At 38.2% G+C, this 16,804-nt stretch overlaps 1 protein-coding gene across 2 annotated transcripts in view; it reads right to left on the reverse strand.

Annotated features, from left to right (window-relative positions):
* The window catches only part of GAREM1 (GRB2 associated regulator of MAPK1 subtype 1), a 208,062-nt gene that overhangs the window by 117,727 nt on the left and 73,531 nt on the right, over window positions 1–16,804 (reverse strand). For both annotated transcript variants that reach the window (XM_003830252.6, XM_034943933.4), the window contains exon 2: window positions 10,967–11,107. In XM_003830252.6, coding sequence (XP_003830300.2) covers window positions 10,967–11,107 — 141 coding nt within the window. The remainder of the gene's footprint in view (window positions 1–10,966; window positions 11,108–16,804) is intronic.

Consider the following 16,804-nt stretch of genomic DNA (forward strand, 5'->3'; position numbering starts at 1 on the left):
CTACTCAACAATTCCATGGCATTTTGCTTGCAACTGTTAGAGCACTCACAATCACCATTCCTGGTCAATGTCTCAGAGCTGTACCTGCCTGACTGGAGGGAATTAAGAGACCTGACTTGTTCTCCAGGTAGTTCTCAGGCATCTTTGATGTTTCTCCTTTAAAGAAGAATCCATTTCAGTTGGGTTAAAATTATTTATTGAGTCCTTAAACTATTCAAGGCTGTGTTAGATGCTGTATGAGACAGGACTGTCCTCAAGGAGCCTTTAGTGGTGGGAAGAGTGACAGCAAGACAAACAGTCATGGGTGCAGATTGTTACAGGGATTCTGAAGGGGAAGGATCTACCTGGTGAGAAAGATTAGGAAAAGCTTCTTGAGGAAGGTGGTAAAAATGAGGCCGGATTTCACTATTCTTCTTCTTGAGGAAGGTGGTGGTGGTTGCGGCAGGATTTCTCTATTGGGTGGTGGCTATGAGGTGTGAGCCCTCCAAGCAGTAGACACAGGCGGGAACAAGGCAGGGCAAAGCCTACCTGAGCAACAACAAACAACCTGGTGTGGCGAGTGCCTGCTGGGTTGTCTGCTGGAGGATGATGCTTGTAGTCAAAGGAACACCAGACCTCAAAAAGGCCCAGCGTTAGACCAGAGTTTATACTCACGTGGGAAACATCTCTGAAAACTCCTGGCTAGCTGGTAAAATAACAGAGCTGTACTTGAAAAAAATAATAATCTGACAGTAACATAGATGACTGATTGGAGGAGGAAAGGGAGGCACCTTGCTCTTTAGAGCAAGGGAGACACAGTCACTGTAGGCTGGAAAGGAGGAGCAGTTTTGATAGGAATTGTGTGGAAAGAGAATCAACAAGACTCGCTGCATAATTACCCTGTGGGTCAGGAGGAAAGGACCCTAGGTGGACAGAGAACTGGGACTCCCACACGAGGGGACCGGTTTTATTAAAGGAAAAGAGTTGGGACTATAAAATGCTATGAAGGTCTATAAGAAAAAATGTAATTGCCACTGAGAAACGTATGGAATGTAGAAGGTATGAATGGGAAAACGGAATCTTTCTCATGTCTATGTGTCTACTGCATTTGGTTTACCTACAATGATTTTTAACATCTAAAAAATAAAAGCTCTGTGTTTATTTTGCTTGTCTCACACTCACGCATTGGCTTGACTCACTATTAGGGACAAACCCTACGGTGTTCTGTAAACCAGTTCTAACATGTTGGAGGCCCTGTGTAATGTATACCTCACCAAAAATCAACACAGACACGTCTGAATCATCTACCCTCTTGCTCCAAATATCAGAAAAGTTCACATGGTACACATAGTTTTGTTGTTTTCCTGTTGCAGTACACTCAACAACTACAGAAATGGGTCAGGGTTAACAGAAAGCCAGCACACGACTTCCCTGGATAGTGACTCACAAAGGCAAGTGATTCCAAGCCTAAGAAATGGAGCAGAGTGACTTCAATTCAGGAAGTTTTGCTAGCACTGCAATCAGTTTTGGAACCCATGAAGTCTGTTTTCCACAAATAGAAAAAGCTCAAAGAAATTCCTAAAAAAGAACCTTTTAAAAGGTCACACTACTTCTTAGAGGTACAAATCCAATATGGAAATCAAATTATGAAGTGAGACAAGCACTTTCCCACCCATGCTATAAACACTCCATTAACAGTGTGGTCACAGGCAGCTTGTTCAAACTTTCCACCTGATGTTAATCATATTATCTCATAGGTTAAATTATATTTGAACTGGCGTTAGCCCTTTCAAGTAACCAACTTTCCACTGAGTACCTAAATGTAAGTATAAAGAAATGGAAAACAGTAGCCTAGGAGTTTTGAACCCCATCCCTGTTTTGTGCTAGAATTTTCGTGGTTTTTTTTAATACTATACTTTCTGTTTGTAGATTCAGTAAATAATTTGCAAGGATTCTGAGTAAACAGGCTGAAATGTGAAAATAAGCAATCAAAGGACTCTAAAATTTTTAGAGCTTTACTAGCATTTATAGAGCAATCTAGAAAAGCCACATAGTATGACACCAAATAATTCTGCAATGTATTTGCTCATATTCTCCCTTTCCATATCTCTCATAAAGCTCTTATTTTAAGAAAATAATTTTTTAAAAAGTTCCTTTCTTTCCAAGTTTTACATACACCTATCCAAACTTTACCCCCCTTTAATAATTAAATCACTACCATCAACTGGGTCAGTCGCTAGAAACCAGCCACAGCTGGGAGCAATCAGGTTTCCATAGGAAGTCATGAGCTGGAAGCTTCTACCACATGGTGAAAACAACATCATTTCTTCCTGAATTCACCCTTCACTTTGTTGTTGCCACAAACATTTAACACTGGAACAAAACGACCCAGTGAAAGATGAACTTTCACCCCCAGAAAAATTAATTAAGACTATAAATAGGATTCAAGGATGGAGGCAGAGTGGTTTTGATAAAAATGCCATATAAGAGTTCAACTATACAATTTATTTTGCCACTGGTGGTTGTGCTGAGTCAATTTTTTCCTTTTTATTACAATAATTCCCAAACACATGGAAAATTCGGGTAATGAACACCCATATACCTTTTACCTAGATTTAACAACTTAGTTTGCCAGAGTCATCTATTTTTATGTCCACTTTTGCTCGAGCATTTTATAATCACATTTCACCCTTAAATAATTCAGGATGTCTCCCTAAAAAGTGAGGATATTTTCCCTCATACTATAATACATTGATTACAAATAACAAACTCACAATAATTCCCTAATCATCTCATCATGAAATCCATTCATATTCAAATTTCCTTGAGTTATTATTAAGCAATGTGAAGTAGGACTAGAAAGCTATACTGAAGATTGGTGACAATCTTCAATCCATTCTTGTAGCAAAGACACTTAGATAATCTCTTCATCTTTGTTTTGAGTTAAAATATGAGTGTGAATACCAATGTGTGAAAGATACATTTACCCTCTATCTGACCACAAAAACTATGTTACAGCAGCTATGAAATTTAAGTAATGGAGAGAGGAAGAGAATAACATTTTTGACTCTTGAGGAAAAAAATGGTAGAGACAATTTCCTAGACAGCAGACTAATATACTACTTAATTACTTTCTCTCTTTTTCCTTTTCTGAATCATTTCCCTTAGTCTAGAAAGATTTCTCAGATTCCATTATACTTAAAAATATGAAATACTGGAAAGCTGATTTCACTCCTATGTCCTCTTTCTTGGCTTCCTTTTTTTTTTTTAAATAAAATTTTTATATTTACTTTGCTCCCCCCAAATCAAATGTCATTGGTTTCCCTTTAGTACAAAATATCTTGGCAAAAATAGTTGATCCTTGCTTGCTGTCTACCTTTCACTCATTTTTAACTCTCTTTTGTAATCTAATTTTCCTCAGTTTCCTTACTTGAAACTGCCCTGTTGAACATCACCCATTTCCTTCTTCAACACTTAAAAGACTCTTTCCCCAGGCCTCCTGCCTCTGATCTGATCACCCCCCTAGGCCCAGCAGCTGTCCCCTCTGAGGCTCCAGGGGCTCCCCTGGAATCTCTTCCCAGAAATTTACTGAGCAAGGGGAATGTCACCTGTAGGCAGATGACTTGTAAATCTGAAAAAGTCAAGTCTTATCTATCTACTTAATTTTTCCCTAGAGTCAGAATACAAGTAGGGAGCTCCAGTGAAAGGAAGAAAAGTGAAAGCTTTACCCAGCTTATTGGCTAATTCTAACAGATCTCTCCTCTCTAGGATGACTTCCAAGTAAAAGTGCCTCCTAGCACTTTCCAGGGAATAGTGGAGACGGGGGCAGGCTCTGAAGCCACATATCCTGGGTTCAAATCACACTTATTAACTGTGTATTATTACAAACACTTAACATCTCTAAACCTCAGCTTGTATTTGTATGAAATATAGATTAATAGCACCCATTTCATGAGTTTCTTGTGAAAGTCACATGAAAAAATAAAAGTAAAATGCTGAGTTAACGAAGTGCCTAAGAAATGGTAAGCACTAAATAAATTTTAGTTATTGTTAACTATAACCTAAAAATTCAGTCATCAAAAATAGTTATTTTTTAGATCTATAACATTTCTTAATGGCAAAAAATGGCTGAGATAAATGTTCCTCAGCATACTATATTAGTTCTGAGGACTTTTGAAAAGAAAGTTTGGTTATTTTCCATTTCGTCACATAAGCTTTATCCCATGTAACAGGGAAAGTACACAAAGTGTTGTTCAACACTAGTAGTTACTTTTATAAATGGATGATTCATGCTAATTAAACTTGCAACCCAGGAGAATAAAATTAGCTTGTTTCAACATTTCCTTTTGTTCAGTAATTACAATTCAAGGTTATGTTAGATGCCACATTACTATAATTTTGCCCAAGAGACAAACACTGCACATCCTACACTTTTAAAAACAGGCACTGCTGATATAAATCCAGGTGCTTGCTGAATAAGGGCCTTGAAAACTGCATAAGCAATTCTTACCCATCTTCTGCTCAAGTGTCACTTACTTCTGTACATATTACAACTAGGAGGGAAAGTACTGAGATCATTTTAGCTTGTTACAGATTCACCAGATTTGCAGGAGGATGAGAATTTAAAAATAGAAGCCAAACGTGGCTGGAGTTTATCTCAGATGCTTATGTTCAAGTAGCAATCTGTTCATCCATGATGACAGTATCTGTTCATCCATGATGACAGCAAGCTTGCCACGGAATGCTATAAATTTTCATAAACCCACTCAGAATTCCATTACTTTGCAAATTGGCAGACCTTATAGACACTTCATGTTCTGACCCATTTGGTTTCTCAAAGCTGTCTCTTGCTAGAGTTTTCTTTGTTGTTTTTCATGACAGAGGGGAGTGAGAGGAGATACCATTGATTTTGTATTACTCACGTGCCAGCACTGTGCTGAGCCATTTACGCAAGTTAGATCTCCGAGAATCTGAACAACATTTTTCTACAGTAGATCTCCATTTTATAGAGTGGAGACTTGGAGCTCAGGAGGGCAAATAAAATTCCAGAGAGAATGGTATATCTAGGCTTTCGTGGGGCTTGAGGTTTATATTCTTTTTTTTATAAAAAAAAAAAAGTCACATTATGCATACTAAGTTAGGTTTCAGGCCCTAGAAAGGGTCAGCATAAACAAGGGCCTTGAGACACCAGCTTTAGTGGTAACCAACTGGGGATGATCTGCTTGACTGGTCATGCTGAGCTGCAGAGACAAAAGGAATTTGATGAATAGATACATTAATTGTAGAATAAAAACCATTCAACTTCAGAAATTCCTGGCTAGAATTAAGTTGCTAGGTTAAAAAAATTTAATATTTGTTTTTGTTTAATAAGTCAGGGTAAAAGAGTGGGAAGAAGAGTGGGTGTGCAGGTTGAGCTAGCAATGTCTGACACAGGTCCAGGCAGTTTGGAGTTAATGTTCTGAGTATACAGAATGCAGAAAAAATCTTGAGTTCTGTATTGTACATTTTGTAGGAAAGGTTTGCCCCTTTGGTAGCAATGTGAAGTAGGAAAGTTTAGATTACATTTATCTGTGATGTCTTTTGAATACAATTTGTACGAATGTGGCAATCTCTTTTCTAAACACTATGTCAATTTTTCTTAAGTGGGTTCTCTACTATTAGCAAAATACGTGATGTTGACTGGACACATTCTCTCAGGATCAATTATTTGGTATAACAAGAAAACACCTTTTGTCTAAAACTTATTTTGCCAGAATAGGGAATGTCTTTATTTTTCCAAAGCACATCTAAATAATTTCAGAATTCAGAATAAGGAGATTCTTGTCACCACCATTTCAGTGTGAGGTTCTCATAAGAACCACAGAAGTCATAGTTACCTTTTTTCAAAGTTTTATGAAATTATTTTTCATATTAAGAATTTCATGAAAATCTCTGATGTAACACATATCTTTAAAACGCTGAGTTTTATTGCTTTCCAAAATATGCATGAATGGAGCTGTGGCCTATGGCTGCCGAGGCTGTGCACTGCCCAACTCCAAGGGACTCTCTTACCAAAGATCACAAAGTAAGGGGTACTACTTGGAATAGGAGAGTGTAGGAGCCTTGACCAAAGGAGAATACTGATTGAAAAGAATGGTTGTTACCTATGCCAGAAAATAAGGACATGATTTAAAAAATGAAGGGGGCATGTCACAGAGACACAGGTGCCAGCCTATACCCAAATGGAGAAACATAGGACCATTTGAAGAAACAAGGACAGCAATATATCACAGTACACTGAATGGCATAAGAATCCACAAGTCCATGCTCATAATAACAGGTAAGTAAAAAAATAAATAAACAGAAGAGAAAAAAATGCTTTTCCTTACAGGAGAATGACGGCTAACAAATACAAGAAGGAATGGTGGAGTTAAGTTAGAAAAGCACTGTTTTGCCACCTTCATAGTAAAAACGGAATCAGACAGGAATCATCAATAACTACTTAATAGGGGAGTGGTGGGGGGAGAAGATTTAGGGAAAGAGCAAGATAGTTACAGAGTCTAAGAGTACGTCCTCTCAAATTTCCCAGTAATCACAAAGTAAATGGTAATTATACAGCAGAGAAACTGGACAATACGTTAACCAAGTGATCAAAACTAAAATCACCAATAAGGGGCAAAGGACATCCCTTGCCATTATCACAACACAGAGCAGACCAGCCAAGACTGCATAGCCTCATCAAATCACGAGGACACAGGGAAACCCAAACTGAGGGTTGTTTTAGAAAATAATTTGCCTGTATTCTTTAAAAAATGTCTATATGACGAAAGACAAAGGCAGCTGAGGAACTTGTTCCAGATTAAAGGAGACTAAAGAGATACAAGAGCAAAATACAATAAGTGGTAAGTGGTCCTAGACTGGATGTTGTCCCAGAGGGGGAAAAAATGCAGCAAGGCATTATTGGGACAATCAACAAAACTGGAACATGGACAGTAGATTAAAGTATTAAATGTACTGAATTTGCTACCAGTGCTGTGGTTATATAAGAGGATATCCTTGTTCTTAGGAAATACACAGTGAAGTATTAGGGGGATGTATGCTGTCTACTCTCAAATAACTGAGAAAAAAATAAATAGCATATTTGTCTGTATTTGTATGTGCATTTGGTGGGGAGGGAGGAGGGTAAGAATGATAAAAAACAAATGTGGCAAAATGATACTAAAAATGGGTAAAACCGGGGAAATGGCAAAAGGGAGTAAACTATACTACTGCAACTTCAAAATAAAATTACAAAAGCAAAACAAAAAACAGCAGCCCAAATAACATTGAGGGGTGTCGGTATTCAACTAGCTTGAATGAAGAGTAATTCAACTTGTAATTAGTAGTGCAGGATAAAGAATTAAATCCTTAGAAACATTTAGTAGCTAACATGATCACAGTCATCACCATTAACATTTATGGAGGCTTACTTAGTGGTAAACACTCTGAAAGGTGTTTCTCTTTCAGTCTTCACAATTACCCTAAGAGAAAGGCACTATAATTATCTTCACTTTATAGATGAGGAAACAAAGATTTAAAGAGGTTTAGTAGCTTGCCCAAAGTAATATAGACAGAAAATGGCAGAATGAGAAATCAAACTTGGTTGTTTGATTACAAAGCTGGTGGGCTTTACTACTCTGTTAAACATTTTAAATTACTGTTTATTAACTGTCCTAAAAAAAAGTGAGATTCATTTCAACCTAGATGAAATTCTGAAAAATTGGTAAAATATACATATATAAGGGTTTCCTCTAATTAAAACTAGAGCACAAATAAGCTAGGGAGACATAAATGATTTTTGGTCTCCACAATGTACTATACGCTCTCTTTTTTCCAAGGGCTAAACCTGGCAATAAATAGATTCTTGGAGACAAAATATATACACTATAACCTTGAAATGATCAATCATATCAAGACTCCTGGGTCTCCATTTTACACTGTAATCAAAACATACTCCCAGGCCAGGTGTGAATGGCTCATACCCATAATTCCAACATTTTGAAAGGCCAAGGCAGGTGGATTGCTTGAGACCTGGAGTTTGAGACCAGCAACAAAGCGAGAACTGGTATCTACAAAAAATTGACAAGTTGGCTGGGCGTGGTGCCAGGTACAAGCCTGTAGTGCCAGCTACTCAAGAGGCTGAGGTGGGAGGATCCTTTGAGCCCAGTAGTCCAGGGCTGCAATGAGCCATGAACACACCACTGCATTCTGGCCTGGGTGACAGAGTGACACCTTGTTTCAAAACAAACAAACAAACAAAAAACACTTATAAAACCACACTGCCTTCTTATTTACCTGTTTATACAATTTTTTTTAAAAAAACTACCAAATCACTAAATTTGTCTTGTAAAGCAAGTTTCATGGTGCTATCTTAAGATATGAAACACAAAACAAAATGATCAGCTGGAATCTATTTGTACCTCAAAACTTCTACCTAAACTTCTTGTTGAAAAAATTGAGGAAGACAGCTTAGAACATTCAGACACTCATGACCAGCGATTCATTCTATTTTGTTTAATGGCAAATGATCTCATGAACTATTTGGTCCTGTTTCAAGCTTTTCTTTCTTTAATGTATTTTCTCTCTTTTATGTTGAATGATGTGATCTTAGTGCCCATGTTTCCTCTTAAGTCTTGGCACCTCAATTTCATTTTTTAAAATGTATATTTGCAACATAATCCGTCACCTTCCTTATGGATCAAAAGCAAGCTGCTCAACAATATCACATCTTTCTTCCCAATGGAAGCTGGATGGTTCTTTTAAAAAGAAGTTCCAAACACCAAAATATTTACAAATATTTGTGTGTGTTTGAGGAAATCTTATCTCACATTGTGGATGCTCATTCTACAACAATGGGTTCCCAACACTGGCTGTATATTTTAACCACGGGGGAGCTTTAAAAATTCTGATATCCAGCCAACACTCCAGACCAATTAACTTCTGGAGGTAGGACCCCACATCAGTCTTTTTAAAGTTCTCCAGGTGAATCCAATGTATAATCAAGTTTGAGATCCCTAAGTCAAACACCCATAGCCACAAAGAATTTTCTTTTGAGTACAGATCCAAAGGCTTCAGGTGTTTTTTAGAATTGGTATAACTTGTTAAGGACTGTACAGTCCAACTGGTGAGTGTGTACACAGGAAAAGGTAATTGAATGAAGACTGAGGACGTGTGCTAAATGAATGGGACACATCAGGAGACCATGTGGGGCTGCGGAGGACGGCTGAACCCTCCTGATGAAATGATGAGCTAAGGGAGGTAACTCCAGCTAGCTAGAGACTGTGTAAATGGAAAAGTGTCTAGTATGTTCAGGAAACAGTGAGACGACTAATGTAGCAAGAGTGGGAGGTTCACTCTTCGGAATAGAAAAGATCAGTTTGGAGAAGTAGACTAGAACCAGCCTCTGGAAAGCATTCAACAACAAGTCAAAGAATCTAGCAGCAGGATGCAGTCTCTAAAGGGGTTTGAGGAAGTGATAAAATGAGGGCACTCTTTTGGGAAGACTGATTTGACAGAGCTTTTCACAGCGCTTTTGCGGGAAAGACTAAAACGTAATTTCCTCATAGAAGAATACAGCAGATTAGGTAAAAGTATATAGGATGAAGCAATGTAGCAATTTACCTTTCTTTCCAGTTTTCCACAAAGACAGAAACAAAATTTGGACTTGCTAAAAGTAGCATGTATCTCACTACTAGTAGGAACCATTCTGATGACAGAATGGGTAGGGTAGGGGGTTTGTTTCATTCTCTGCCCCTGTGAAAATTGCCCCACTTGCCTGAGTTACAGTCTAACAGATGTAATGCTTTCTACAAGTATACATTTCTCTTTTTCCATGAAGGCTACTCTTAGGGCTAGGAAATACAATTCTAGAGGACAAAGTTTTAGGCCACAGAAATTCTGTCTTATAATTTTTTTGAGTAAGAAGGATTTTTGAGAAGCTAAGTAATCCCTGGGTCATATCAGCATTTGAAGATTCCCAGGAATCAAAAATGGTACCAAACTATTCATTCATTCATTAAATATTCATCAAACAAATACCATTTGCTGTGTCTAGACAGTGGGAATACAGTAAGGTCCCTTTTCCAAATAATAACTCTCTGTGCATTGTAAAGGGGTTATTCGAGAACACAATGGCAGTCTAGGGCTACACAATTTATGGTTAGTTGATTAAGGTATTCTGAACAGACTTGGAAAATATTGAACAATACTAGAGAAAAGGCTAAGATCCTTTATATAATGTATTATAAGTGCCGGAAAAAGCATATGGTAACATAAGTTTTTTTTTTTTTAATGGCATTTATAAGCTATCACTATTTAAAGCTTATTTAAGCCACTAGATGTATCCCAACCTCCTAGAACAGTACTGGCACACAGAATATACTCAATAAAAATCAGTTATATGGCACTATTGCATTGAGTCGGGTTCAAAGTGAGGTGAGAAGGCAGGTATTACCCTCATTTAACTAAAGCAGTGAGGGCATCTTAGTTGCCTGTAATCTAAATGCCTATTGAAAGGAGAGACATACCCAGGTATATGAACTACCAATCCAATACTTTTAAACCCAGACCACAGTATTAATTTGTGAGACGGAATCTTGTGAAATCTTCACAAAGTCATTCACAAAAGCAATGTTCAAACTGTATACAGGATTCCTCAGAGACATGACCCCCTGAAGCTCTGAGGTTGGCTACATGTATTGATTTTAATTCCAAGACAATAGAGGTGTTTTATTTGTAAAATTTCTATCTTATAAATACCTAATAAGAATCCTCATTTAACTACATGCATTAATTAGAAATACTTCTAACAAAACGAATCTGAGCTTTCACTGATCGATAACCACACACAAATGTTTGATTCTCTAAGTCATTCTACTTTCTAGTTTACAGACAATTCTTAGAGGAAAAGTTTAGCTATTCACATCCCCTTTCTCTCGCTGCCTCATCTTGGCCCTTGGAGGAGTCTTACCTGCATAATGTACCGGAATCTCTATCTTTGGCCCAATGACATAGTGACCCTCCTCCAAGCTGTGGGCAGTGATGGTGGTCCACTGGCGGCAGGAATGAATCAGCAGGTAGTCATTTTCCCGCAGCCCTTCTACGCACTCTCCTAGGAAATACAATTTTATATGAGAAACTTAGAATTCATAATCTGCTTTCTCCATACTTTGCAATAAAATTTCATTAGTTAAAACTTGACTAATGCAGAAGTTGACAGTTCATCCCAAGATGAGATAAAGTTTACCTCTGAATTGTTTTTTTTTTTTAAAAAGGGTATTCCACACCAAGCTGACAACTGTACATAGAAGTCCATAAAAAAATGTTTCCCACTCATTTGCAAATAGCTATTCAAATATCACATTATACCTAAATGATTATGTTTTAATGATAATAAAACATTTATTAAGTGCCTAGAATATATTAGGTACTGTTTAGATGCTTTGCATATACTATTTCATGTAATAAGATAACTTTAGGAGGTAGGTAAAAGGTAATGCTCCTTCTTTACAGGTGAGAAAAATCAAAGTTTGAAATGTTAACATGTCTAAGCTCACAGATTTAATAAACTGAAAAGTGAGGATTCAAAGCTAGGTCAGATAGATTGAAAGCTTATGATTTAATCACCACAATAAAGCTACAAAAATAAATAATCTTATCTCTGTTGAAAGAGTACTTGAAATTAAATACTCACAGTTCCTTTTAAATTTTATGTTTGCCAATTTTCTCTGGCCTCCTACCAAACTTCCCGATCAATTAAAAATAATGATTTATAGCATACAAATGAAATTTCTTTTCGTTTTAATATTTTCTGAAGTATCTCTTTTCGGCATTTGAACGGACGACAAACTATTTCAAAAGAGAAATTCATTTCCTGAAACTTAAAAGATGTTTTTCTAGATGCTGAAATAATCCGTTCCATTAATCCTAGTTTAGTAATTTTCAGTGCTCAATGAAAATATCTGAAAAGGCTAACTTTTTATACAGAAAACAGCCTTATTTTGACACTATATTACAGTAATTATTAGTGATTTAACTGTGTTTTGAAATGGCATTTTAGATCTCTCAAAAATTCTTAAAAATTTCAGTACTTTTTCAATAAATAGAAGAGACTGTAATGATCAACTTGGCTATCCCAACCTAAAATGTCTGAATTTGTTTCCAAAACAGTAATGCAACAATCTTTAAAACAGTCTTGGCCTGGCATGGTGGCTCATGCCTATAATCCCAACACTCCAGGTGGGAGGATGGCTTGAGTCCAGGAGTTTGAGACATGCCTGGGCAACATGGCAAAATCCCATCTCTACAAAAAAAATACAAAAATTTGTCGGGTGTGGTGGCATATATCTGTAGTCCCAGCTACTTGGGAGGCTGAGATAGGAGGATTGCTTGAGCCCGGGAGGTGGAGGCTACAGTGAGCTGAGATTGTGCCACTGCACTCCAGCCTGGGTAACAGAGCGAGACCTTATCTCAAAAAATAAAAAATGAAATAAAATAAAAAGGTTAAAACAGTCTTAATGCAGGAATACTTTATAGTGCAAAATACAAAGAGTTAAAAAACTTTATAAGGGGACAGAGAGAGAAAAATAGATCTGGAAGTGGAGGTATATTAGCAGAAGGGGGAGAATCCAATTCATCGGGGGGATTTTTCAAACCAGACTATGCTGCCCATCACCTCTTGAGAGGATGTGGCCTGGCTTTTTCAGAAAGATACTGCCTGGGGGCCAGTGGTACTCATGAGCCCTTTGTATCCCTCAACCACCTTAGGGCAGGAAGGAAAAATCTAGAACTGCTGCTCCAAAGGAGAAATCATGCAGCCCCCTGCTGAGCATATGCACAGTAGGCAGGAATTACAAGCACCAGGTTTAGAGTCCCACAGACCTGGTCTCAAGCGATGTTCCGCTACCCACCATGGTGTGGTCTTGGGCACGAACCTCCTCCTTTCACCTGTGAAACAGTTATTAATACAACAGGCCCTGCTGCACAGAGTGGATGTGGAAACACACAATGAATGGAAAGTGTGTAGCACCAGTTCTAGCAGGTATTAGCAGTGATCAGGACACATAAGCTACTGATTTTATGGTATGCTTTTTTCCCTCTAAAACGTAATCCTTCTATAAATATTGTAATTCAAGTTATATTAACCTTTAAAAGTTAGGAAATGACCTTCAGAGGAGTTGAGAAACTTGCTCAAAGCTGCACAGCATAGTAAGTGGCAGAAGCTGACTTTGGGGTCTCTCTCCATCTCTCTCCTGATCTTCCAATGCCACAATGTCTCTTACCTTGAAAAACACTGACAATAATCCAAAGAAAGGGGAAAAACTGACCTTTGGCTTCAAGTTTCATTCATTCACTCAACCAATATAACAAGCACTGTTCTGAGTGCTAGGCACATACGGGTGAACAAACCCAAGATCGCTGCCCTAGGGCACTTACTATTCAACAGGGAGAAGACAGCCAATACCAATAACAAAAATAAGTAATTAAATTACAAATTCATTCGAAGGTGAGAGATGCTGGGTGGGGGAAGTAATGGGTAAGAAGATCAGGATTATATAGAACAGGGGACAGTTCACACATTTATTTTTAACAAGTCCAACAAACATTCATTCATTATCCAACAAACATTTTTTATCTTTTATGCAAAAGGCAATGAGGGAATGGGCAAAAATATAAAGAAGACTTAGTCCCTACATTCAAGAAGTCATTCTTGAGAGTGAGGTGGGTTCATATGTAATTTTACATTAGAGAAGCCATGATGAGTGCTACGCAAGAGGAATGAGAAATGTAGAGCACCACCTATGGGGGCAGGGCATAGCCGAACAAAAGGCAGCAGAAACCTCTGCAGACTTAAATGTCCCTGTCTGACAGCTTTGAAGAGAGTAGTGGTTCTCCCAGCATGGAGTCTGAGATATGAGAACGGACAGACTGCCTCCTCAAGTGGGTCCCTGACCCCCGAGTAGCTTAACTGGGAGGCACCCCCGAGTAGGGGCAGACTGACACCTCACATGGCCAGGTACCCCTCTGAGACGAAGCTTCCAGAGGAACAATCAGGCAGCAACATTTGCTGTTCAGCAATATTCGCTGTTCTGCAGCCTCCACTGCTGATAACCAGGCAAACAGTGTCTGGAGTGGACCTCCAGCAAACTCCAACAGACCTGCAGCTAAGGGTCCTGACTGTTAGAAGGAAAACTAACAAACAGAAAGGACATCCACACCAAAACCCCATCTGTATGTCAACACCATCAAAGACCAAAAGTAGATAAAACCACAAAGATGGGGAAAAAACAGAGCAGAAAAGCTGAAAACTCTAAAAATCAGAGCACCTCTCCCCCTTCAAAGGAACGCAGCTCCTCACCAGCAATGGAACAAAGGTGGACGAAGAATGATTTTGAAGAGAAGAAGGCTTCAGATAATCAAACTTCTCTGAATTAAAGGAGGAAGTTCGAACCCACTTGCAAAGGAGATAAAAACCTTGAAAAAACATTAGACGAATGGCTAACTAGAATAACCAGTGTAGAGAAGTCCTTAAATGACCTAATGGAGCTGAAAACCATGGCACGAGAACTACGTGACGAATGCACAAGCTTCAGTAGCCGATGTGATCAACTGGAAGAAGGGGTATCAGTGATTGAAGATCAAATGAATGACATGAAGCGAGAAGAGAAGTTTAGAGAAAAAAGAGTAAAAAGAAATGAACAAAGCCTCCAAGAAATATGGGACTATGTGAAAAGACCAAATCTACGTCTGACTGGTGTACCTGAAAGTGACAGGGAGAATGGAACCAAGTTGGAAAACACTCTGCAGGATATTATCCAGGAGAACTTCCCCAATCTAGCAAGGCAGGCCAACATTCAAATACAGGAAATACAGAGAATGCCACAAAGATACTCCTCGAGAAGAGCAACTCCAAGACACATAATTGTCAGATTCACCAAAGTTGAAATGAAGGAAAAAATGTTAAGGGCAGCCAGAGAGAAAGGTAGGGTTACCCACAAAGGGAAGCCCATCAGACTAACAGCAGATCTCTCAGCAGAAACTCTACAAGCCAGAAGAGAGTGGGGGCCAATATTCAACATTCTTAAAGAAAAGAATTTTCAACCCAGAATTTCATATCCAGTCAAACTAAGATAAGTGAAGGAGAAATAAAATACTTTACAGACAAGCAAATGCTGAGAGATTTTGTCACCACCAGGCCTGCCCTACAAGAGCTCCTGAAGGAAGCACTAAGCATGGAAAGGAACAACCAGTACCAGCCACTGCAAAAACATGCCAAATTGTAAAGACCATCAAGGCTAGGAAGAAACTGCATCAAGTAACAAGCAAAATAACCAGCTAACATCATAATGACAGGATCAAATTCACACATAACACTATTAACCTTAAATGTAAATGGGCTAAATACTCCCATTTAAAGACACAAACTGAAAAATTGGATAAAGAGTCAAGACTCATCAGTGTGCTGTATACAGGAGACCCATCTCACATGCAGAGACACACATAGGCTCAAAATAAAAGGATGGAGGAAGATCTACCAAGCAAATGGAAAACAAAAAAAGGCAGGGGTTGCAATCCTAGTCTCTGATAAAACAGACTTTAAACCAACAAAGATCAAAAGAGACAAAGAAGGCCATTACATAATGGTAAAGGGATCAATTCAACAAGAAGAGCTAACTATCAAAAATATATATGCACCCAATACAGGAGCACCCAGATTCATAAAGCAAGTCCTTAGAGACCTACAAAGAGACTTAGACTCCCACACAATAATAATGGGAGACTTCAACACCCCACTGTCAACATTAGACAGATAGAGACAGAAAGTTAACAAGGATATCCAGGAATTGAACTCAGGAATTGAACTCAGCTCTGCACCAAGTGGACCTAACAGACATCTACAGAACTCTCCATCCCAAACCAACAGAATATACATTCTTTTCACCACCACAATGCACTTATTCCAAAATTGACCACATAGTTGGAAGTAAAGCACTCCTCAGCAAACGTAAAAGAACAGAAATTATAACGAACTGTCTCTCAGACCACAATGCAATCAAACTAGAACTCAGGATTAAGAAACTCACCCAAAACCGCTCAACTACATGTAAACTGAACAACCTGCTCCTGAATGACTACTGGGTACATAACGAAATGAAGGCAGAAATAAAGATGTTCTTTGAAACCAATGAGAACAAAGACACAACATACCAGAATCTCTGGGACACATTTAAAGCAGTGTGTAGAGGGAAATTTATAGCACTAAATGCCCACAAGAGAAAGCATGAAAGATCTAAAATTGACACCCTAACATCACAATTAAAAGAACTAGAGAAGCAAGAGCAAACACATTCAAAAGCTAGTAGAAGGCAAGAAATAACTCAGATCAGAGCAGAACTGAAGGAGATAGAGACACAAAGAACCCTTCAAAAAAATCAATGAATTCCAGGAGCTGGTTTTTTGAAAAGATCAACAAAATGGATAGACCGCTAGCAAGACTAATAAAGAAGAAAAGAGAGAAGAATCAAATAGACGCAATAAAAAATGATAAAGGGGATATCACCACCGATCCCACAGAAATACAAACTACCATCAGAGAATACTATAAACACCTCTATGCAAATAAACTAGAAAATCTAGAAGAAATGGGTAAATTCCTGCACACATACACCCTCCCAAGACTAAACCAGGAAGAAGCTGAATCCCTGAATAGACCAATAACAGGCTCTGAAATTGAGGCAATAATTAATAGCTTACCAACCAAAAAAAGTCCAGGACCAGATGGATTCACAGCTGAATTCTACCAGAGGTA

This window comes from Pan paniscus, chromosome 17 (assembly GCF_029289425.2).
Source record: "Pan paniscus chromosome 17, NHGRI_mPanPan1-v2.0_pri, whole genome shotgun sequence".
Taxonomy (NCBI): Eukaryota; Metazoa; Chordata; class Mammalia; order Primates; family Hominidae; genus Pan; species Pan paniscus.